Raw genomic sequence first — 24,086 nt, 5'->3', positions numbered from 1 at the left:
AACCCAAGAAACTTCACGAGTTCGGCTCTCTGCCTGCTCTCAGGGCTTTTTCCTTCCCTGCTATCCTCCATGTGGCCACCAGAGGGCTGTCTCTACTCGCAAGGCAAATGTGTCATTCCGGCTTAAAACCCTTCCCCTCTCCTTCCCTCTCCTCCCTTCTCCCTGCCTCCCCTGCCTACTGCCTCCACCCGCCCTCCACCACACGCCCCCTGCTGGCCAGCCCCTACCTAACGGATGGATGCGTGCAACCCAGAACTGCTTGTTCTTATGAAGCCGGCTGTTGCTTGCCTCGGGCTTTGCTCTCGCTTTCCCCTCCTCCTGGCGGGACCTTGTCCTTCATCCTCTGGGGGGGAATGTTTACTGCTCAGTTCAGGTCCCACTTCCAGGACACCTCCCTTAACCTACCAGCCTGCCAGGCAGCCTCAGCCCATCCCACCTCTGCATCCCGGTAACTCTCTGTAAGGATCGCTCATGACCCTTCTGTGTCACTGTAAAGCACCAGTTTATCCGAACAGTTGGATACCTTGCAACATCAGGAAGGGACAGTAACTGTGTCACATTAAACGTGTTTAAAAGTCCATGAGTTCATAGTGGTTCTAAAAATAAGACTTGATCACCACTGAAAATTGCTAAGGCATCAACTTGTTATTTTGAAAATTAACAAATAAAAGGAAACATTTTAAGCATTCATCCTGGCTGTCCTTCACAAACTATGCCTCAGGGTAATCAGAGCACAGAAGAACAAGTTTTCTTTTATAGGCGTTTTCCAACTAGTTAAAACAAACACAGAAACACCTAGAATGACAGAATAAGAGTATCAACATTTTGCAGGCCCTAACAAGGGATTGGATTGAAGTCTTGAGCGACAGCATCTGGTAAGATTCCAACAAGATAAACTACATTTGAGCCTTTGATGGAAGAATACAGTCCTTCCTAAAAAAGTGCATGTATGATTTAAGCTTTTCTTAGTAACTACTTTAAAAAGAGAAAGAGGAGTGCCTGGCTGACTCAGTTGGTAGAGCGTGTGATTCTTTTTTTTTTTTTTTTTAAGTTTATTTATTTTTGAGAGAGAGAGAGAGAGAGAGAATGAGAATGAGCAGGGAAGGGGCAGAGAAAGAGAGGGAGACACAGAATCCGAAGCAGGCTCCAGCCTCCAAACTGTCAGCACAGAGCCTGACAAGGGGCTCGGACCCACCAACCAAGAGATCATGACCTAAGCCGAAGTTGGTTGCTAAACCCACTGAGCCACCCAGGTGCCCCACACCTGTGATTCTTGATCTCAGGATCATGAGTTCAAGCCCCATGTTGGGTGTGGAGCCTACTTAAATACATTAAAATAAAATAATACAATAAAATGATAAAGAGAAAATTGGTGGAATTAATTTTAATAATATTTTTTATTTAGCCCAATATGTCCAACATATTCTTTCAATGTGTAATAAAAAAACAGTAATGAGATATTTTACATACTTTCCTTTGGGGCTAAGTCCTTGAAATCTGGTTTGTATTGTACACTTAGAACATATTTCCATTTAGGGGCATCTTGGTGGCTAAGTCGGTTGAGCGTCTGACTTGATTTCGACTCAGGTCGAAATCCTGGGGTCGTGAGATCAAACTCCATGTCAGGCTCCACACTAAGTGTGGAGCCTGCTTGAGATTCTCTCTCCCTCCCCTCTTCTGCCCCTTCTCTGCTCTCTCTCACTCTCTGTCTCACTCTAAAATAAAAGTAAAAATTTTAAAAAAAGAACATATTTCAGATTAGATGCTAAACATCCACTGGAAATGTTTGATCCATATTTAAAGTTTGTAAAATTCACAAGTGAAAAAGTTACTCTGAACATACTTAAAAGTTTTCCAGGGTTGCCTGGTGGCTCAGTCAGAAGAGTGAGCTACTCTTGATCTTGGGGTTGTAAGTTCAAGCCCCACGTTGGGTGCAGACATGACTTAAAAATACATTTTTTTCAAGTTTTCCAATAACTAGATCAGTTATCTATTTTAAATTTTAATTCAAATGAAATGAAATAAAAAGCTCTGTTCCTCAGTTGTGCCTGCCACATTTCAGATGCCCAATAGCCACGAGTGACTAATGGCTACCCTACTGGACAGGGCATGTTGATTTAATTCCCAGCCTACAGGAAAAGCAGAGGAGAGAAAAATATGGTAAACAACACCATGGAGGTGTAATCAGCATAATCCAGATGGTGAGGACATTTATAGGGAACAACCAATCTTGTTTCTTCAACAAATAGTTGCAAAAAGGGAGAGGTGGAAGGGAAATATGTAGATTAAAATAAGTCTAAAATATGTATCAACTTGATCAGTTCCCTGTTCCTGCAGAGGAAATAACCCCTAAACCTACCAGCTTAAAAGAACAAACATTTATTGTAGCATAGTTTCGGGCTTAGCTGGGAGATTCTGGTCTAGAATTCTCAGGCTGCATTAAAGCTGCTGACCAGGACTGCAGTATCTCAAGGCTCAACTGGGGGTGAAGGATCTGCTTCCAAGTTCAGTCACATGGTTGGTGACAGGACTCAGTTCCCGGTGGTTCGATTGAGGCCTCAGGTCTTTGTTGAATGGGCTTCTCCACAGGGCTGTCTGAGTCTCTCAAGACAAGGAAGCTGGCTTCCCCTAGAGTGAGTGAGGAAAGGGAGAGAGAGGGAGGGAGGGAGGAAGTGTTTTAGGTGTGTGTTTAGTCGGCTCAGGCATCATCATAACAAGACACCACACACAGGGCGTAAGCAACAGACGTTCATTTCTCATGGTTCTGAGGCTAGACGTCCGTGATGATCCAGGTGCCGGCAGATTCGTCTTCTGGCGAGAGCTTTCTTCCTGGACTGTAGACAGCCAGCTTCTCTCGGCCTCCTCCGCCTTTCTTTCTGCAAATGCGTAATGGGTAGAGAGAACTCTCTGGTGTCTCTTCCTCTTATAATTCTGTGGGATTTGGGCCCCGCCCTTATGACCTCATTTAGCCTTAACTACCTCCTTACAGGCTCTGTCTCCAGATACAGTCACATTAGGGGTTAGGGCTTCAACATACGAATTGGGGGGAAGGCACAATTCCATCCATATCACTGTGATAATGCCATTAAAATGATTTCTTGCAATACCAGTGAAACAATACGATGTCTGAAATTGGTTTCAAAATATTGGGATGCTTGCCATGTAGAGCGATATCAGCTATGAGTTGATAATTGTTGAAGCTAATGATAGGCTAGTGGGGCTTCATTATACTGTCCTATTTTTTTTTCTAATGTTTATTTATTTATTTTGAAGGAGAGTGTGCATGTGAGTAGAGAAGAGGCAAAGAGAGAGGGAGAGAGAAAACCCCAAGCAGGCTCCACACTCAGTGAGGAGCCCAATATGGCACTCCATCCCTCGACCATGAGATCGTGACCTGAGCCGAAATCAGGAGTTGGACGCTTAACCTATTGAGCCACCCAGGTGCCCCTGTTCTGTTTTTGTTTGTATTAGGTATTGTCCAGAATAAAAGTGGATGGCTAACTCGACTGAACTCTTTGAGAGCAGAAGTGGGTCAACCAGGCCCATAGAAGATGACATTAATGTTTGCCGAATGAACGAATGACAGATGTTACTGGTGTTGCATGATGTGGACTGGAGAGAGGAACCTGGTGATGAGTGGGGAGAGACGAGGTGGAACTTCAGGGACTTCTAAGCAGAGCCAGCACGCTGACCCTTTAGAAATGTAGCGTGAGGCTGGGTTGTGCGTTGGCTTGGGGTTAAGATACCGGGAATCTGGTCTTACCTCTACCCAGTGGGTGACCTTTGATAAGTGATCAAAGGTGGTCTTGCCTTACCCCACTCTAGAAATAGGTTGAAGTCATTCATTCATTCATTCATTCGTAACATACTTATTAAGGACTTACTATGTGCCCAAGACCTGAACAAAGTGCCAAAGGCATAAAGTTAACTGTAACATCAGCCTTGTTCTAAAAAGAGTTCACCATCAAGCTCAATGGTCTCCCAGCTTTCTATCACCTGGTTCACGAAGTTCCTAACATCTGACAGCCCCAAAGGAAGAATAAATAAGACGGGCTTCTGGTTATGTGTGGATTCCAGTGTATAAGCTACAGTGCCCCACATGTGAGAACTGCTGTTCCAGTTAGCTAGATAGTAACACCTACCTTTAATTGAATTTCTATGCAATGTCAGGTACTTTTCACTCGTTATCTTATTCAACCTTTACTGGAAGTTAGGTGCTATGCCCTCTTTACAGATGAGGAAACCATGAGTCACCAGGGGTATGTGGCATCTGTGATACTTTGCCTTCTGAGATGATCTGGATGATTCTTTTCAGTGTTATAATCCTAAGTAAGACTTTTATGGATTCTCTGGCTCTGTGACTTGGGGCCAATTACCTAACCCTCTGATCTTTGGTCTCCTTCCTTATCTGCAGATGAGCTGGTCACGAAAGTTGTACGACAAAAAGCATACGAGGTGCCCAGTTCAGTTCCTGTTAAGCATATTTTGTTTCTCTGCTATCAGCCAATTGATGTCATCCCACAGATAGCTGGAGACGACCTGGGAAGTCAAGACCTGACTTGTGGATTAGGGAACTGCCCAGATAGAGGGGTCACTGGATCAGGGAGAGGGCAGGGGTCTCAGCCTCGATCTCACAGCTTGGAGAGTCAGAGGGTGAAGAGGGGTCAGAGAGGAGAACAGTCAAAACCCACAAACTCTGGAGGAGGAAGTCCTGGACACAAGAATCCTGGGGTGCGGAGGTGTTCAGAAGGTAGGGAGGAAGACCCAAGGTGGTCTGTTGGGGACGAGGGGTGGGAGAGAAAGGCAAGGATGGGGAGGCCCCTGAGGCAGAGGATGGGCCCAAAAGAAATGACAGAGAGCGACAGCACTGCCCGGCTGACAGTAGGGCCCTCCTGCCCTGAGAGAAGGCAAACAAAACATCAGGCTCTCCCAAATAAAAGGCCCAAATAAGCAAGCCCAGCGTGAAGACCAAAGCCAATAGGGACCCCAAGGTATAGGTGTTTACAAAATTCAGAGCAACTAAGGGAAATCTCCAGCATTAACAGCACTGACATTTGCTTGCTTTACAGCTTGCAAAGCACCTCCGAGAGGTGAGTGGGCAGTGGGGTCTGAGTTTGCAGTCAGAAACCCCCCCAGCGTCCCTAGCTCACATCATGCGACCTCTCGGAACCCCCACTATACAGCCTCACCCATCCTACAGTGCTGTGAGAATTAAGTCAAAGTGCTCTGTAAACATTCTGGGTGGTGCTGTGGCTCACCATCAGGAGGGGGTACAGGGTGGCCCTGGAACCCAGACCTCTACCAGCAGAGCACTCTTCCATCCCCATCGGTCTTAACCTCGGCCTCTTTTAAAGCACAGTGGCACAGGGTGATGTCCCACTTGCCAACATCCTCAGAGCACTTAAGGATGCTGACAGCCTCCTGTTCTCCCTCGCTGGGAGGGGCAGCCAGGAGATTAGTCATCTTCCAACCACTACCACCCGCTAGCCCCTCTGGGGAGCTGAGACTTCTGAAGTCTGAGCTTGGTGATTTGGGACCCTGACGGTGTTTGATCGGCCCAATGGGCGCTGACTTCTTCCTTCAGAGTGGTTTGGACTTGAAGGGTTTGCGGGGCGGGGCGAGGGGGACTTTCTATTCTGATTGGTTGACGGAACTGGAAGTGGAGGACGTTGGGCCAATCCCAGAGTTTCTGGTAGCAGAAGGCGGGGCTTCTGGTGAAAAGGGTGGGGGGGGGGGTGGATTAGAGCCTGGTTGCATCTACCGCCTGCCACTAGTGATTTTTTTCCTCCAATTCCTCTAACTTTTTGACGTGCTATCCCACAATTGAGCAAGTTCCACCTGAACTGCGGCTTTGAGATGTGCAGTGTGTTAGCAGTTTTAAAAATCAGAAATAGAAAAAAAAATAGAAATGGGGAGAAGTCCTATTAAGAAAAGAAGAAGGAGGAGGAGGAGGGTGGGGGGAGGTTGAGTAACTTGTCAAGTTACTTATTGTGTGGCCATGTGTGTGGGAGCCGAGGGACACGACATGAACCTTCATCTGATCACAGCCCATTGGAAAGTGTAAAAAAAGTGGAATGAGGGGCGCCTGGGTGGCTCAGTCGGCTGAGCGCCCGGCTTCAGCTCAGGTCATGATCTCACGGTTTGTGAGTTCGAGCCCCGCGTCGGGCTCTGTGCTGACAGCTCGGAGCCTGGAGCCTGTTTCGGATTCTGGGTCTCTCTCTCTGCTCCTCCCCTGCTCATGCTCTGTCTCTCAAAATAAATAAATAAACATTTAAAAAATTTTAAAAAAAGTGGAATGAGATAGGTGAGAAATTAACTCTGGGGGCAGGAGGAGCACGAGAGCTGGGCAGACCCTGGAGGGAGGGCGAGGGAGAGGGGCTCTCACCCCTAACAGACCTTAATAATCCCTGCAGCATTTTACAGTCACTGAAGGGCTTTCCCCATCCATCACTTGCCTGGTTCCTTATAGAGTAGAACTGCAGGTGTTTTTTACCTCATTTTTTTTTTTGGGGGGGGGGAGGGTGGGAAGGAGCCCCTCGGGAGTTAAGTGCCCGGGCCACCAGCTCATTGGGGACAGTGCTCCTGGACACATTTGCCTGTTCTTCCCACCCTTCCCCCACACACCGGGTTTAGCACGAGGTGCAGAGCGTGTGCGGAGATCCCCAGGACGTGTGCGCGCGCGCGCAGAGGTCTGTGTTCGTGTGCTGGGGGTGAGGGAGTGGGTTCGTGGGTGTACCTGGAGTTTTTCTTTCTGCGTGCTGCCCTGTGGGGGCCTGGTTGCCTGACCGCCAGCCGCTGAGCGTGAGCTGAGGCCTCTGATGCACCTGCGGGACGAGGCTACCCTGCGCCCCCCGGGGAGGGGTGGACACTCTGACCGGTCTTGGCCTCGCTCTGCTCCCTTCCGCCTCTCTGCTTCTGTCTCCTGGTGTCCCCTCACATCCCCATCTTCACGACTTTCTAATTTCTTTGATCAGTTTCTCTGACCTGGTCCCCAGGGCTCTGCGTGCCCCTTCCAGTCGCTCTGACTTATCTGGCGGCGGGAGGTCGGAGGGAGGACTGCGAGATTGGGGGAGGGGGGTGCTTCAGGACAGAGCATAGAGGTGCTATGGACGTGGGGGCAATAACTAAGCCAGCAGTACCCCCTCCCCCCCCCCCCAAAACCCAAGGCACCTCCACCTAAGGTCCAGCTCCCTAGCCAGGACAAGGGGCGGAGTCTCGTCCGCCAGACTTGAGGCTATCCTGCTGCGCCCGCCACCCAGGTCCACACGCCCCCCGCCCCGCCAGGGCACCTGCTCTCCGCCCGCACCTCCCCAAGGCCGCCCCGAGTCCACTCCAGATCCGGGCCGGGTTTCCTCCACGTCGCTGGGGTCTCCGCCCCTCGGAGCCGCCGCCCGGCCCGGCGGAGCGTCGCCGCGGGAGGTGTCCGCAGCGCCCGCACCCCGAATGTCCCCGCTCGCGCCCGCGTGCCGAACTGAGCCGCAGCGCAGACCCTACATTCTCACTCCGAGTTGGGACTGCTCCGGTCCCCGCGCCTCACCCGAGCTCGACCCTCGGGGCTCCGAAGGGACCCCTCTACCGGCACCGTTCGCTGTCCGCGTGGCCGGCCCCGCTCCGTGTCTGGGCTTCCCCGCCCCGGTTCCGGCTCCGGCGAGGTAGGGGGCCGCGGGCCTCGGGGCTGGCGTGCTCCTCCACCGCGGAATGGGGGCAGCAGAAGGCCACCGCCCCCCACCCCCCACCCCCCACCCCTGCCCGGGGAAGTCAGCCGCTGCGCCCCCTACAGCCCAACCTCTCCCTGTCCGGTGACCTAGATAACTGGGACCTGGACTTCGCCTAGGTGTTCAGAGACACTTTCCTGTCCGTCATCCCTCCCCCACCCCGTCGCCATTGCTCTCCCACCTGTCCCCAGAGCCTGGTGCCCAGAGGGACCCCTGTCAAGTAGACAGCTTCCTTCGGAATCTCGCGCGCCTGCCGCCCCCACCCCCACTCTTGGAAAGGGGCAGAGGGAAAACAGGGGAAGACCCCCGAGTACAGTCCCCAGTCCATGACTGTGGCCCTGGGGCACCCTCCCCCCACCCCCACGCACACACTGCTCGTTGGTCTATCTTCCTCACCCCCTGCCTTTGCCCCATGTTATCTTGTCTCCCTGCCTCTGTCCCCAGGTCTCTGTTCTCTTCCAGACCCTTTTCTAGCTTTCTCCTCCCCTTGACCCCTTCCCCCATCGCACACCGTGGGGAGAAGGGGGTGTGTCGCTGTTTTCTATTTATGGTCTCTCTGGGGAGGGGGTGCAGCGCTAGGACTTTTTTTGGCATCTGCTGGGCCCTGAGTCACGAGGTGTCATGTCTGTGTCTGATATCCATGCCTGCTGCCACTCCCCTCTCCCATCCTCTTCTGCCCCGCATCCCCCTGTCCGCCTTTGTCTCCTTCCTGCCTCCCTTCCTGTCCTTCCCGCTCTGTTCTTTGGGCGCTTTGTGTAACTGCCGTCTCTTTGTCTCCGCCTCTCCGCTCTCTGCTCCCTCTTCCAGCTCCGAGAAGCTGTCGACCTCAAGGGCATCAATATTTCAGGTGTGTGGGGTGCGGTGGAGGTGGGGTAGGGGGGCTCCCAGCATGCCCAGCGAGGACTAGAATCATCCCCTCCCAGAGCGATCATTTATATTTATAAGATTGAAAGAATAGATCCAAGGATGTGGAGGATATGGAGGGGATGTGCCGCCCCTCTTCCTGGAGCTTGGTCCAAGAGATGCCGGAACTACATCTCCCACAGTGCCCTGGACGCAAAGGGCTGCCCCTTCCTCTGCCTAGACACCTATGGGAGCGATAGTTCAAGGAGCCCGGTTGGAGGGCGCTATTCTGAGGGATGGGAAGGGATCAGAGTGTGGAGCCAGGGTTGTGGGGACAGCCAGCAGCTTTGGCTTGGCCTGGAACCCCCGACCTGCTTTTTCCCCAGTCCCCACCTCCCCCAGGGCTTAAAGAATTTGGAACTGTTTTGTCCCCTGCCTCCCCACCAAAGGGAGCAGGTGTGGAAGAGTGATGGGGAAAAACGGAAGAGATAAATGTGCAGGCGCTTCCTTCTTCCCTGTGACCCCCTTACAAACCACTTTATCCAAGGCATAGACACACCCTTTGGAAATACTCTCCCCCATCTTGTAAGCACAGGAGGGGTAACCAAAACCTCATGTCTTGAATTATTAGTTGGATGTGTCCCAGTCTACAAGTTACTCACTTTCTGTCCCTTTTGGGGGCAGTGGGGAATCGCTGGAGTCAGCACAGAACCACCAGCTTGTTATTTTCTAGGGACTCAGGAACAGCTGGTGAGGTTGCCTGGAGACATAGATGGGAGCCACAAGCTAACTTGCTTTTATCTCTTCTGAGCCTCGTCATTCTTGCCTGTCACAAGGAATCTGATGCTTGAGCTGGTCCCCGGCTTGTTGTTGGCATAGGAACTGCTGACATGGGCAGAGGGTAGTGGGGATTCCTCCCATGGTCCCATCTCTGGTTCTTAGCCCTCAGCCCTTGGGACCTTTGACTCCTGCCAAGGACCCAGTAATTCCTTGCTCTTCAGGCTGGGTTTGGAGATCCAAATATACACCAAAAAGAGGTCTCCCCACCACTAGCCTGGGGGCTAGGAAAACTTAACTGTTAGCCTGGCTCTGCCCAAGCTGAGTCACTTTAGGCAAGACCTTAGCCTCCTTGGGGGTCTGTTTCCTCATTGTGAAAGAAGTGGGTTGAACCTGATGGTCCCCAACTCTAGCAGGGGCTCTAGGATCCTCTGAGCCTGTGCTGCCCCCACCTCTGATGACATTGGCCTGATGCTGTCTTACTTCATCCAGGCTTACCTGGGAGAGCCTTAGACATCAGCATCAGACTGAAAAGAAAGAGGGAGATGGGGCTCTTGTTTTAAAGCTTTGTCTGTACAGCAGGCACGCTGTGTTCATGTAAGCTATGTTTATGGCATGGAGGCTAAGATCATCCCCAAACTCCTTGGTGTAATTGTTTGTCCCCTATCCCAAGCCTAGGTCATGTTCCTGTTAACAAGAAATAAATAGCCAACCAACACCATATTATCTCTCACAAAGTAGCTGGTATGTGTGTCCCCTGGGATGTTGGTTAATGAGGCTTAATGTAGGTTATATGAAGGGACAGTTATAATTGGCTGAAAGAGAGGAGGAGGATTTAATTGGAGGATTTGGGTGGGCACTTGTGTGACTCAGTCGGTTGAACTTCCAACTCTTGATTTTGGCTCAGGTCAGGATCCCAGGTCCTGGGATCAAGCCCTGCGTTGGGCTCAGTGCTGAGCATGGAGCCTGAATTCTGTTTCTCTTTCTCTCTCCCTCCCTTTGCCCCTCCCCCAGTCAAATAAAAATGAATAACGATTAGTTGATTTGGTTGGTTTGAAGGAGAGAGGTCTGGAAATGAGGAGTCTTCAGGACTTGGGGAGGGGCCTTTCTCTTTGGCCCTGTCTCTGGCAGGGAAAACAGAAGAGCTGGAGGCCAGAGGGTACCAGATCCATAGGAGCTGACCCAAAAATGAGAAGGGGAAGGGCACAGAAAGTATTGAGCAAGAGACAGAGCAAGAATTATGGGAAGAAACTGAAAGCAGAACAGAGGGAGAGAGAGAACACAGAGACTCTCTGTAGGGAAGGCAAATGGGGGGAGGGGGCATCGGTGATCCTTGTGCACATCTTGTTTGCAGGAGCTCCAACAGAGCCCTTTTCCAAATAATCATCTAGCCCTAGAGTGGAACCAGGTCTTCCTATGGAGAAGGAGAGGACAAACTTCAGCAGAAGGAAGGGAAAGGCAGGTTTGATTAGCCTGGGAGAAATGACTTGAAATTTTTTAATGGAGCTGTCCACCTGTCCACTCCTCTGGCTTGTGTTTGAATGTATGTGTTGGAGGGGAGTGGAGGGCACTGGAGTGGACATAGGGGGAAGATCTGGCGTCTACATCCTCCTCCCTTTGCCCTGGGGATTGAGAGTGGCAGTGGTAGGAAGGGGAGGAGGCTGAACCCTCTGCTTTTCCCAGGGAACCCTCTTGTAGGAGGAGTGGGGATGATGGGGCTTTCCCATGTTCTTGCAGAGGCCTGAGAGAGATGGTGGGACCCTAGAGGGATGTCTTTCCATTTTTTTTTTTTTTTTACCCCTCCAAGGACCTTCTGCCCCATTGCCTGAGTCCCTGGGGGTGACTGGGGTTGAAGGAGATTTGGGGCCAGTCCGTGAGGAGCTCATGGCATTCCTGAGTTTGTCACTGTTGAGGAGCACCCTGGTAGGGTGGGGCAGGGTAGGATTGGGATTTGGTCAGAGTTGGAGGCCCTGAATTCCCAGGGTTAGTGTGGGGAGAGAAAGAGAAGGGGTATTTGTGTAGCAAAGTACTGTGGGGTGTGTGTGTGTGTGTATATGTGTGTGAGCGCATGCGTGTGTCAGGTGCTATATGTGGAAACAGGGGCTCTGACCATGATACTGGGTTGTCTATTTTCTGCAGGGTGATGAAACAATCCAGTTGTGATTCAGCCAGCTCAGAGCTCCCTAAGCCTGAAAAAGAGGCCCAGCCAGATGTCGAGCCACACTCAAACACCCCGCTACAGGAGGCGGAGGCCAAGTTCAGATCCGGATGGGGGCTTGAGGCTGAGACTGAGCCCCTGGGGGCTGAATCAGGGCCTGAGGCCAAGGCCAAGTCCTTGGGGGCAAACCCCAGGTCTGGATCGGGGCCTGAGGCCACGGCCCAGCCATTGGACTTCTTGGTGGCAACAGAACAGGACGGCACCGTGGTGCTGGCCAAGCGAAACAGGAGTGAGGAGAGCCGGGGCCCAGGTGAAAAGGGGGTGAAGCTACGTTTGGGTGAGTGGACCTTAAGAAAGAGAGGAGGCGAGCCTCTCCCCCAGCCCCAGTCCGGATGCTGAGGAGCCAGTTGGCCTTGGAACCGAAGAGTAGGATGTGCGGATCCAGGGGCCCAGCCAATGAGGGTGGGATGGAGAGCGTGTACAACACGGGTAGCAGAGGAACCCGAGGGAGGGGCTGGGGATAGCTTCGGTGTTTGAGCATTCATTTGGAGTTCCTGGGAGCAGGAGCACAAAAAGAAGAGAGCAGGCAAGAGAGGGTAGACCGGGGGTGAGAGCAAGAGTGGGGTCAGGACCCCCGATAGACCGAACTCGCGTACGAAAAAGCACCTGGACGCGGTTAGCAGGACCAGCCCCTAGACGGGGTCCGGGGCGGAGCTAAGAAGAAGCGGGGCGTGGCAAGGCCCGGGGCGGGAGGGCGTAGCCAGCTCCTGGGGTGGATCCAAGGGAAGGGGGCGTGGCCAGTGCTCAGGCACAGGGGTGCACGCGGAGCTGGAGCATCTCAAGAGGTGGACGAGAGCCCGGCGAATGAGCTCCCTCTCTGCCGGCTCTGGAATTCGAGACCCAAGTGCTGAGGAGATCTGGGGCAGGCCCGGGCCTGGCCTGGCGCCCGGGGTGGTGACGACAGAGTGCTCAGCGTGTGGGAAGAGGCGAGCCCTGCGAGCCGAGAGTCCCGGCAGGGGCGGAGGGCCCCCTAACGGCCTGGGTCCGCAGATCGCGCTGGAGTCGGCGCACGTGACCGACTCCGGGGAGACAGCGCTGGTAGAGGGGCTGTGCGTGGCTCCCCGGGAGCGCGGCAAGGGCGTGGCCGGGCTGCTGCGGCGCTTCTGCCCGCAGCTGGTCAAGACACAGAACCCGGGGGTCAAGGTGGCACGGCTCACCCGGGACGACCAAGTGGGCCCCCGGGAGCTCAAGAAACACGGCCTAATTACCAAGCAGGTGAGAAGGACAAGGGAGCTCGGGTAGCCGGGCGTCCTCCCCGCAAGCCCAGTCACCGGCTTTCCTTCTCTGCTGGCTCTACCGAGTGGGGGCGCCCGTGAGCCCCGCCCCCGGACTCCCAGTCCTTACCCAGGCCCTTTTGCCCAGGGGAAGTCAAAAAGTTCCCGACTCCCAGCCGTCAAACCCTCAGTCCTTACTCCAGATGGCTGAGGAGCCTAAGCGTCCGGAGTTCCGTGACCGGGACTCCTCTCTGTTGATCCGGCCTCCCTCCAGGGATCCAAACATCCTAATGTGAATCTTTGTCCTTTCCGTCCGGCTCCCCTATCCTACCGACTGATCTGTTTTCCTCCCTTCCACTCCCCTCCGAGACCCAGGGGCCCACACCCCCAGTCCCCTGGCTCCCGCACACTAACCCCGCCCCTCCTTGGGGCTCCAGGAACCTATCCTGAGGACTTGCCCCTGGGTCCTCCATGCTACCCTCGGGGGTGGGGCAGGCTTTCACATACCCCACTCCACTTGGCCCGGCACAGTCGGTCCTTCTGAGGGGCCCTGCTGGGAGCCCGTGGGTGTGAAGATGCTGAGGCGCTGGGCTCTCCAGCCCTTCCGCTGCCCACTCCGCGCTCACTCTTGCCCCCCACAGGAGCATCCTTTGGGTCTGAGTCAATGCCTCCGTGCTACTGGCGCGGCTGGGCGTGTGCAGCTGGCGGCGCTGCGGGCCTCCGTCACCTCGCCGCTGCCCACCGAGACCGTGTCGGAGACTGGCGGCGACGTGGCCCGCCTCCTACTGTTGCCTTCCGTGCAGCGCGACGTTCACCCAGGACTGGCAGCCCTACCGGCCACGTGAGAGCAACCTGCGCCTGCTGGCGGCCAAGGGCCTGGAGTGGCGCGTAGACGGCTCCGCGCGCCCGCGCTTACCCACGCTGTGCACGCGCCCCTTCCCCATCCCGCACGGCGGTGACGGCACGTGGCGCTACCTCAACGTCGACGCCGTGCGCAGCGCTGGTGCGCAGGCGCAGAGCCGGCTTCTGCGGCACCTGCAGGGTCCGGCCCCGCGCCTCGCCGGTCTCAACGCCATGCGCCAGCTTTTCCTGGCGTCCCAGTTATGGTCGCAGCTGGCTGACCTCTGCCAGGCCGGCTTGGGGCTCGAGCTGGTCAAGGGTTACACAGAACAGTACCCGCTGGAGGCCGACATCTAGGGCCTCTCCTCTCGGAGGCGAGAGGAGCATTTAGATCCGTCCATTTTCGCTGATCTTCAGAAAGCCCTGCCCCCCAGTGTTTGCAAGCTCCGCCCCCTCCTCCTACTCTCCGTGGTCTGCTGGGAAGCCCGCTTACCCTTACCGGAGCGCCCCCCCCCCCAACCTTTTAGCCTTGCCTCTCTGCCATCTCGCCTCTAGCGCGCCCACTCTATGGCCCACAACTGGATCCGATCGCCGGGTTTGGGGGAGGCCCTTGCTCTGCTATGGCCCGCCCGTTCCCCTCACGGGCCAAAGAATGGGTTCCTTCACAGGCTTCAGAGCCTTTCCTTGTCCGTCGCCCTGGGCTGGCGGGGAACTCCGTCCTTCCTGGCTTCTCCCTTCTGCCTCCTCGTGGGCGGAAGCGGGTAGAGGGATGTGCAAGGTCCAGCTGCCCAACATGTATTACTTTTCTTCCTCCCGCCCTTTCTCAAGCTCTCAGAGCTTGCCCCGCGCTCCCCTCCTGCCTCCCTCTCAGTCTCCTGCGCCTCTACATCAGTGTCCCCTCTCTCCTTCTCTCTGAGCTCCCATCCTCCTATTCCCCGGACCCCCCCCCCCAGACACTTAGCTCCTCATTGCCCATTTGTCTGCTCCTCCCTTCCTCTTCCCCATGAACTCTTCATCACCCGCCCTGTGTGCAATACGGAGAGAAAGCCTATAAATGAAACAATCATAATGCCCTGTTGACCCTCTGGTGACGCATCTTTACAAGCCTGCCCCCTCTGATGGGGTTCGTCCAACTTTGCAAGATGTTGCTATTTCCCAGCCCCCCTTCCTATATCCCCAACCAGTGCCTTAACCAGGACATGAAACAGGGGGCTTGAGCTGGGAAGGGCAGTTTCCTCAGCCCAGTATGGGGCTGTCTTCTGGCTCTAACCAGGCTTCCTTCTAGTGCAACTGGAACCCCTGCCTCCAGATATTTCTGGACATCCCTCCCTTCCTCTGGTTCCTTTATGGGGTTTTTTTTTTTTGGACTTTGCCAGTTTTCTATTTCAATGCAAGTAGTAACAGCTGCAATTGCACAGCGCTGTCTTCTACACTGGATCCTCACATCTACCACCGAGGGAGGAAACAGGCTCAGAAAGATCAAAGTGACTTCCAAGTCATTCAGAGTAGCTGGGAGCCTGGCAGGGACTGGAGTTCAGGTCTGTCCCAAGCCAGAGCATGCCTCAGAACCTCACTTGTGGCGATGACTGTTTGAACTTCTTGTTGGACGATGGACAGTTGCTAGGGATTTGTTGACAGTAAGCACAGGGGTCGCTGGGGATGGAATCAGAGACGTGGGCAGAGGAGGGCGCCAGGAGGTAGAAGAAGGTGGGCACAGAGGACAGCCGCTGCTCCATCACTTCCCCCAGTTCCGGTTTTGCTGTTGTGCTACACTGCCTTGCTTGTCTGCCTTCAGCGCCTGGCCATGCTGCCACCCTCCCTGTCACTTCAGCCGTGGCTGTATTACAATAAAAAGGACCCTTAGCCCACCCTCTGTGTCTGTTTCACTTCTCAGCAGGGGAGGGATGAGGCGCATTATCCTTCCCCCTTCCCCAGCAGCCTGTATTAGAGAGGATCTCTAAGCCCTGTGGCAATGGGGCTAATGACTTCCTGGAGCTGGAGAGGGCTGCTGGCCGTTGCGCGCCCCCACCCCCACCCCAGCCAAGCGGCAGAAAGAAGCGGTTGCTCAGAAGCGAGGCGGGCAGCTGCGCGGCGCCCTGACAAGCCTGGGTCTCGCTTTCCCCTGGGCCTGGGAGTCCGCTGCTATCCAAATTCTATGGGCTTTTCTCCCAAGTTCCCCTTGGCATCCAGGACCGGCCTCCCTCAGCCCCACCATCCAGGCGTCTAACTCCCAGCTCTCTTGGCCAGCGCGCTGGCTTTCCGTATTCCTGGGTGGGCAACGCGCGGAAGGGGGAGGAGGTGGAGGGAGCTTGGGCGCCGCCCCCCCGCCGGGAGCCGAGCTCCAGAGCGCCGGAGACTGCGACTCCGAAAAGTAACGCGAGGGGGCGCCAGGACGTGTGGACGCAGGCGAGGCAGCGCAAGGTGGTTTCCGTCCGTGTGAGTGTGTCCATGGGAGTCTTTGTGTGTCTGCGTTTCTGTACATGTGTGTACAGGTCAGAGGGTGTCCGGGTGGGATGTATTCGGGACAACGTGCCTGGTGTACCCCAGAATCAGGTACTCCAAGTGGCTTTTTGATGAGGAGGATGCTTGATATGTTACTATGTATGTGTGGATGGGGAGGTAGGCAACTGTGTATCGTGGTGTGTGCAAGGCATAGCCTGCGAGTCCCTGAAGCAGCCTCTTGGATTTGTGAAGTCACATTCCCTCAGGGTTTTTGCCCCCTCCCACCATCCCATGTAAAAGAAACGAGGGCTCTCAACGCAAATCTCCATTACCCTGGTCACATCTTAGCATGTGTCTGAGTGACACTGCCGAGGCTAGGTGTGATACTGTGTTTGTGTAAGTGGGTGTGTCTCAGAATATCAGTGTAACTCTGAATAATAGTATGTTTGTATGTGACCGGTGGGTGTTGGAGGAGGCTGGTTCAGGATTATGAAAGTAATGTGCTTTCTCTGATTAGTTTGTGGATATCATCTTCATGGTGTGTGTGTTTTCCCTTCTCAGTCTCTCCAGAAGCTGTCTCTCTTTGTGTCTCCCCTCATCTCTGTCTCTTTCTCTCTCTCTCTCTCATTCTCTTGGTGACTCATCTCTGCGGCTTTGCCCTCCCCCGGCTTGCTGGGTCTCCCATCCCCCACTCAGGAGTGGGTGGGGGTATGAGGGAATGGGACCCCGGAACTGAAAATCAGGGTGAGCACCCCCTTCCTATCACTCATCATCCCCAGTCCCACCAGTGGCCCTCAGCCCCCTCTCAGTCCCCTCCCCAGGACTCCCCACCCTACACCCTACTGAACTGGGGTGGGCAGGGGATAGGGCAATGATGTTTTCTAATGGGGCCATTTTCAGGGGGACTTTCTGTGCCTTCTTTCAATTCTAAGTGGAGACCCCTTCCCCTCTCATAAAGTGCCCCCTCCCTGCCTGTCCCCCCATCGCTGACGCAATGAAAGGCTGCAGAGGTGAGTCACCAGTTGGGGGGAAGGGAAAGATGGGGGGACGGTGAGCTGCAGGGTCCCCAAGCCCCTGGCCTGTTTTTCTCTTCCAAAGCTTCTCAGGGAAAAGACACAGTGCTCTGTCCCCCCTCTCCTGGCTTTCCAAATCTTCAGCTTGGATCACTACTCCACCGGACCCCAGCTTCTCCTGCTACCCTCTTGGAGAGTATGAGAGATTCAGAAACAAAGACAGAGATGGATTTATACAAATAACTCAGAGCAAGCACCAGGCATACCCTCCAGGTTCCCATCTCAGCAATGCCTTTTCCAGCTCTGTCTCTCCATTTTCTTTCTTTCCTGCCACCTCCCTCCTCTACCGATTCCAGGATTCTGTCCCCAGTCCAGCTTTTTTCCAGAAGCCCCTAGAGGCAGCAGGATATGAAGGGCGCATCACATCTCTGAGAGGTGGGGTGTGTGTGAATGCGCAGACCCAGGTAGGGAACTGAGACGAAGAGAGGTGGAAACAGATCCAGGGATTCAGAGTCCGTGCAGGCATGATTCAGGTTGTGGAATGACCAAGCCTATCACCCTGGGTGCCTGTCCCCACCTTGCTGTCCCCTACTCCACCCCATGCTGACTGAAATTCTTGGGATGCCGGTGTCTGAGAAGCTCTCCTGAGCTTCTGGGCTGAGTGAAGGAAGGAAGGGGTGAAGAGTTGGGGAAGAATGGAGGAATGATCTGAAAATGGGGGGCAAGGACCCAAACTTGGGGGCTGCAGATGAGTGGCTTTACTTTACAGAAATCTAGAGATGGTGGATGTGGGGGAGGGGCGAGCAAGATCAAAGACAGAAACATCCACATAACTTCTAACATGTATCAGAAGGTATGGAAGGACCCAGGGAAATGCACAAAGACACATGCGTACACACACACACACACACACACACACACACACACACACTATTGACACATCAAGCCAGGCTCACTTTTCAGACACCAGCAGATGCCCAGACTGGATGCACTCAAAGTCTCCCAACCACACAAGTATATGGACACTCAGAAGGATCAGAACCCCTGCACACTCATACTTCTACAAAGACATCTGGAAACAGGCAAAACACACGGCCACACAGATTGGAAGAGATTTCATATTTAAATTGGAACACTATCATGCCCATCCACTCTATCTGATTAAATACACAACTGGTCTTCCAATTCCCTTTCTCCCCACCCCTTTATGTTTCATCAATCTCTACACACACACAAACACACATGCACATATATGTACATGCACACACAGGTGCATGGGGACGTACACAAGCCCCCAGGAACACAAACTGTTTCTCTAGGTGCCTGTCTTCCCTCATCTCACACTTAGTTGTTAGCCCCATCAGCTCTCAGTCTGCCCCCCCTTGGCTCCTTCCCTCCCCCCTTCTCTCTTGGATGGTTTCCTCTCCCCCCTCCAGATGTCAGAGCCATTTCACTGATTCATCCTCCTCGGGAAGGTAACGTGACCCCCTCCCCATTCCACTGCTCTCAGTAACAAGGCTGGGAAGATAAAAGGGAGAAGAGGAGGAGGAAGGAATGAGGGGAGCTCACAGGGTTAGGGAGTGGTCCTAGATAGTTGTGTGTGTTGGGGGATGGGGGTTAATCACAGCCTTGGGGTCTGCTGCCCCCTCCTCTCTCTGCTTTCTTTGGCATCTCTACAGTCACCTTGGTTCTCAGGGCTTTTTTTTTCCCCCTCTCCTTTAGCCTGTTCCTTCTACCTGTTCCAGATTCCTTCCTCCCTCCCTCCCTCTCCTGCTCCCATCTTCTCTCTCTTGCCTCTCTCTCTGCTCCTCCCCACCTCTTTCCCTGCAGAGCTGATGGGCTTTCTTCTGGGAAAGTCGAGCCACTGATGGAACCGAGAAGCCACTGCTGGCTATAGAGGGAAAGCACGTGAGTGTGTGTGTGTGTGTGTGTGTGTGTGTGTGTGTGTGTGTGTGTGAGAGAGAGAGAGAGAGAGAGAGAGAGAGAGAGAGAAAGAGAGAGAGAGAGACAGAGAGGGAGAAGGAGGGTCAGTGCTAGGAAGAGATGAGGAGGGGGTTGAGGACTGGCTCAGAAAGAGTCTCTGAGCCCTGACAGACTGCCCTGATCTCGGTTTCCAGAGTCTTAGGGCGCGGGTGTCCTGCGTGTGCCCACAGGCACCCCTGTGTCCGCAGTTCTTGTGTGTCTGGCATGTGTCATTGTCACTCCCCCCTTTCCCTGCCCACGCCCCCGCACAGCTTTCTGCCTGCACCGCAACCCCCTTCAACCTCCCTCCTCCCCTTCATTCCTGCAGTGGCTGCTCCCCTTGCCTTCCTCTCTTCTCCCCTACCCCCTCCCCATTTCCGTCCTCCCCCCCCCCCCCCCCCGCCCACGGCTGGTCTCCCTTCACTGGACCCGGCTCGCTGATGGATTCTCTTTGCGCAATCTGTGCGTCATCGCCCCCCCCCCACCCACAACCTCTAGTTGTCCAAGCCCCCAACCCCAACCCTTCTGGCAGGAGATACGGACGAGGGGTCTGGTGGTAGAGAGGGGCTGTCTCTGACGTTGCACACCCACCCCCACCCCACCGCGTTCAAACCTTCCCTTTAAGCGGTGGAGAGAGCTGGAGTTGAGTCACCCCCCCCCCAACCTGCGCAACCCCCTCCCCACCTGGTCTGCTCTCGCCCTCCAAACGTCCTTTGGGGGGGAAGCAGAGGGAGGGAAAGAAGCAGGAGGAGGGTGGGGAGAAGTGGGCTGACAAGGGGCAAGCGGGGGCGCCAACATACGCTACAGAGTGAGATGGACAGAAGGACAGACACACCTTTTCTCCAAACACGCACCGACTGTGAACAGACAAGACAGAGGCACACACATCCTCAATCTTTCCCCTTTCTTCTGACTCGGACCCTTTCCAACGGGATTACCAAAACCGCAAGATCCACCCATCTGCCCCGGCCCAGGACTGGCACCCCGCACCGTAGATCCGCGAACAGCGCCCGCAGGCGCGCAGATCCGTCCCTCCTCTCTCGGGTTCACGCCGTCCTTGGGTGTGTTCCCTATGGACTGTGCGTGCGGTCGGGGGATGGGGAGTCCAGCCCCTTCCTCGGCTTTGGAATCTTTATCCTCCCCCTCCCCAGTATGGATCTCCTACTGATACCCAGTCAGACTCCGGGAGTGCCCCCATCCTATTCGGCTCAGCGACGCGGGCTGCCGCAGCTGCAAGTTGCTCTGTAACCCACCCTCCCGCTTTGCAGCGTCTCCGCATCCACCCTTCCATTCATTCTCCCATTCATTCATTCATCCTTTTCTCCTCGTCCCTCCTTCATTCATTCATAGCCCCCTGCCCCGCCCGCCTCGGCGATTTCATTCATTCATTCATTCATTCATTTCCCTGGTGCTAGGCTAACGCACGCCCCTCTAGCCGAGGCTCCCAGTGCGCAGGCGCAGGCCGGGAGAAGACCACATCCTCCAATCACTGGGCAGCCCCCCGCTTCGAGGCACCCGCCCGCTTCCCCATGAATGAACATTGACGTCAATGGGGCGGGGCCAGCCCACGTGACCCTGCGCTCTCCCCTTTATAAGGCGGCAGCGGCGCGGGCGCTGTCCAGCGTGCTGAAGCCGGAGCGAGCGAGTCGCCCAGAGCCGCGCGGACCCAGCTGAGCCCAACCCACTGGACGCCAGAACTCGACCGTCGCTCCTATCCCAGCCACTGCTCGGAGCCGAGGCGGACGCGTCCCGATCTTTCCCTGTCCCCACCCCGCCCCGACCCTCCTCTCCACCTCCCGCATCGTGACACCAGCTGGTAAATACTCCGCTGTCCATCCCTCAAACCCTCAGCAGCCGTGGGCGTGAGGGAGGGTTTCTCTCTCCTCCCGGATGGGGGTGTTAAAAACACAGCGGGGAGACCCCGGTAAGGGTCCCTGATAAGTGGGGGAGTCGCCGCTTTTCTCTTGCTGCTGAAGTCGCCCACGCACCATCCGGGGAGTCCTGTGGGGAGGGAGCAGAGATTTTTTTCCACCTTATCTTAGCTGCTTAGTACGTGGGCGCTGGCAGTGAGATGGCTTAGGCAAGGGGGCGAAGAGGCATTGGGGGAGCGAGGGTTGCGGGCGTTTTCCCATTTACACGACTCCAGAGATCGGCACAACATCTTCCTCCTTTGCTTCTAAACGTCCCTCCTCTGGGTAAGGTTAGGGGGATGAGGGAAGCCCTGGCTTTCCTGATTAAAGGTGGGGGAAGGGGATATAGAATCAGAGAGCGGAAAATTCTTACAGAAACCCTCTCTTTCTTTGGTCCCTTCTATTTTTCACAGTCTCCGGCAGTCCTTTGGTCATGAAATCGCTCAGGTTGCAGGCTTCCACCCTCGTCTGCTTCCTTCTACTGATCAAGGGGTTGGGAGCAGCGCCCCCGGGGCACCCTGAGGCGCAGCCACCTCCCCTCAGCTCTGAACATAAAGAGCCGGTAGCTGGGGACGCAGCACCCGGGCCGAACGATGTTAGCGCCCCAGAGGTCCGAGCCGCTCGAAATTCTGAGCCGCAGGACGAGGGAGAGCTTTTCCAGGGCGTGGATCCCCGGGCGCTGGCCGCGGTGCTGCTTCAGGCACTTGACCGCCCGGCCTCGCCCCCGGCTCCCGGCGGCTCCCAGCAGGGGCCAAAGGAAGAAGCAGCAGAAGCTCTGCTGACCGAGACCGTGCGCAGCCAGACCCACAGCCTGCCGGCGCCGGAGACCCAGGCACCTGCGGCCCCGCCTCGCCCTCAGACTCAGGAGAATGGTCCCGAGGCTGGAGACCCCTCCGAGGAGCTCGAGGCGCTAGCTTCTCTGCTCCAGGAACTGCGAGATTTCAGTCCGAGCAGCGCCAAGCGCCAGCAAGAGACAGCGGCAGCAGAAACGGAAACTCGCACGCACACTCTGACCCGAGTCAACCTGGAGAGCCCCGGGCCGGAGCGCGTGTGGCGCGCTTCCTGGGGAGAGTTCCAGGCGCGCGTTCCGGAGCGCGCGCCCCTGCCACCCCCCGCTCCCCCGCAATTCCAGGCGCGTATGCCCGAGAGCGGGTCCCTTCCTGAAGCCCACCAGTTCGGGGAAGGGGTATCCTCCCCCAAAACACATCTAGGTGAGGCATTGGCACCCCTATCCAAGGCGTACCAAAGCCTGGGCGCCCCTTTCCCCAAGGCGCGCCGTCCGGAGAGCTCACTCCTGGGCGGCTCTGAGGCTGGGGAGCGCCTTCTACAGCAAGGGCTGGCGCAGGTAGAAGCCGGGCGGCGACAGGCAGAGGCCACACGGCAGGCCGCGGCGCAGGAAGAGCGGCTGGCAGACCTCGCCTCGGACCTGCTGCTCCAATATTTGCTGCAGGGCGGGGCCCGGCAGCGCGGCCTTGGGGGTCGGGGGCTGCAGGAGAAGGAGGAGGAGCGAGAGAGCGTGAGGGAGGATGCGGAGGCGGAGCAGGAGAGACGCGGCGGGGCGGAGAGGGTGGGGGAAGAGGATGAGGAGGCGGCGGAGGCGGAGGCAGAGGCGGAGGAGGCGGAGAGGGCGCGGCAGAACGCGCTGCTGTTCGCAGAGGAGGAGGAGGACGGAGAAGCCGGAGCCGAGGACAAGCGCTCCCAGGAGGAGATGCCCGGCCACCGTCGGAAGGAGGCTGAGGGGGCAGAGGAGGGCGGGGAGGAGGAGGACGACGACGAAGAGATGGACCCTCAGACGATCGACAGCCTTATTGAGCTGTCCACCAAACTCCATCTGCCAGCGGACGACGTGGTCAGCATCATCGAAGAGGTGGAGGAGAAGCGGAAGCGGAAGAAGAACGCCCCTCCCGAGCCCGTGCCGCACCCCCGTGCCGCCCCCGCCCCCACCCACGTCCGTTCCCCGCAGCCCCCGCCTCCCGCCCCCGCCCCCGCCCGAGAGGAGCTGCCCGACTGGAACGAGGTGCTCCCGCCTTGGGATCGCGAGGAGGACGAGTTGTTTCCCCCGGGGCCCTACCACCCTTTTCCCAACTACATCCGGCCGCGGACACTGCAGCCACCCGCTGCCTCGCGCCGCCGCCACTACCACCACGCCCTGCCGCCTTCGCATCACTATCCCGGCCGGGAGGCCCAGGCGCGGCGCGCGCAGGAGGAGGCGGAGGCGGAGGAGCGCCGGATGCAGGAGCAGGAGGAGCTGGAGAATTACATCGAGCACGTGCTGCTCCGGCGCCCGTGACCTGCCCCGGTCCCGCCCCCGCGCGCCGGAGCCGCGCGCGCTGCCACCCCCCTCCGTGTTGCTCCTCTCCCCTTCTAGGTGTTTGCATGCACCCCAGCCCCATCCCTGGCCGCCGCCTGGCCCCGCCCCTACCCCCGGGTCGCCCCGCCTCCGGGCTGCGCCGGGACCTGTCAGACAGCTTCCTGGATTCGAAGCCCGAACTCCCCAAATTCATTCAAGGGGGCTCCCGGGGCCATCCCAGGCGGGCGGGTGGTTTGTGCGAATTCCCTCTCCCACCACGGCCTCTGGTCCCCACTAGTCCCTCTCGGGACGTCCCCGTCCAAAACCGGAAAAAGCTATTCCAGTTAATTGTGTGAAGAAGTGTCTGTCTCCTGCCCTTTGGGCCTCCCAGGAGCCTCTCCACCCTCTCCAGTTCGCTGTGAATTTACCTATTCTTTCCCTTCTCTGTTGTAAATACCCCTCACGGAGGAAATAGTTTTGCTAAGAAATAAAAGTGACTATTTTATTAGGACTTTGTTCTCCCTTATTCACCCGTCCCCTTGGGCCTCCGTGGTCCTCCCCAAGGGGCGGTGAGGGAAGCGCCAGCCACAACACCCTGTTCAACAGTGAGGGTAGTGGAACCACTTTCAACCATATTCAAGAGTAGAATATGGCCCACATCTAGTAAGAAAGCCTAAGTTCCACTTCCAGCTTAGGGGTGGCGGCGGGGGGTAAAGTCATTGGTCCCCAGGGTGGGGCAGCTCCAGACCACTTCGAAGGCTCTTCTGCCCATGGTCCTCTGGCCTCTTAGGCAGTACTGGTGGCTCCCCACAGTCCCTGTTCCACCTACTCGCCTCCCTTAACTGCCCCCTAAATTCCCTGG

General features: G+C 56.0%; 2 protein-coding genes and 1 long non-coding RNA gene across 4 annotated transcripts; 2 read left to right on the top strand and 1 right to left on the bottom strand.

Moving 5' to 3' along the window:
* Window positions 1-210: 210 nt before the first annotated feature.
* LOC131500817 (uncharacterized) lies at window positions 211-7,190 on the bottom strand. Its single transcript, XR_009256475.1, has 4 exons — window positions 6,737-7,190; window positions 2,748-2,876; window positions 2,515-2,628; window positions 211-343 (listed from the first exon to the last, which is right to left on the bottom strand). It is a non-coding gene; the product is annotated as an uncharacterized LOC131500817 (long non-coding RNA).
* A 117-nt stretch (window positions 7,191-7,307) lies between these two features.
* Window positions 7,308-15,475, top strand: NAT16 (N-acetyltransferase 16 (putative)). The gene is given in 7 exon segments (XM_058711891.1): window positions 7,308-7,652; window positions 11,475-11,887; window positions 12,135-12,145; window positions 12,190-12,791; window positions 13,412-13,460; window positions 13,463-13,578; window positions 13,580-15,475. Coding segments are annotated over 7 exon segments (1,785 nt in total). The 5' UTR covers window positions 7,308-7,443; the 3' UTR covers window positions 13,965-15,475.
* Window positions 15,476-20,620: 5,145 nt separating this feature from the next.
* VGF (VGF nerve growth factor inducible) lies at window positions 20,621-23,729 on the top strand. 2 transcript variants are annotated; one of them, XM_058710298.1, is made up of 2 exons: window positions 20,621-20,840; window positions 21,348-23,729. In XM_058710298.1, the coding sequence occupies exon 2, from the start codon at window positions 21,368-21,370 to the stop codon at window positions 23,222-23,224; it is 1,857 nt and encodes a 618-aa protein (XP_058566281.1). In that variant the 5' UTR covers window positions 20,621-20,840; window positions 21,348-21,367; the 3' UTR covers window positions 23,225-23,729. The 2 variants fall into 2 exon arrangements, with proteins under 2 accessions (XP_058566281.1, XP_058566282.1); XM_058710299.1 differs by lacking the exon at window positions 20,621-20,840 and adding an exon at window positions 21,085-21,219.
* Window positions 23,730-24,086: the final 357 nt, after the last annotated feature.

The sequence above is a fragment of the Neofelis nebulosa genome, chromosome 18 (genome assembly GCF_028018385.1).
Source record: "Neofelis nebulosa isolate mNeoNeb1 chromosome 18, mNeoNeb1.pri, whole genome shotgun sequence".
Classification (NCBI taxonomy): Eukaryota; Metazoa; Chordata; class Mammalia; order Carnivora; family Felidae; genus Neofelis; species Neofelis nebulosa.
Note: the sequence above shows the minus strand (reverse complement) of the source record. Positions and strands in the feature narration are given on the sequence as shown.

Coding starts and splice junctions, on each gene's coding strand:
- VGF (XM_058710298.1), top strand. CDS start 21,368: ATGAAATCGCTCAGGTTGCAGGCTTCCACCCTCGTCTGCTTCCTTCTA.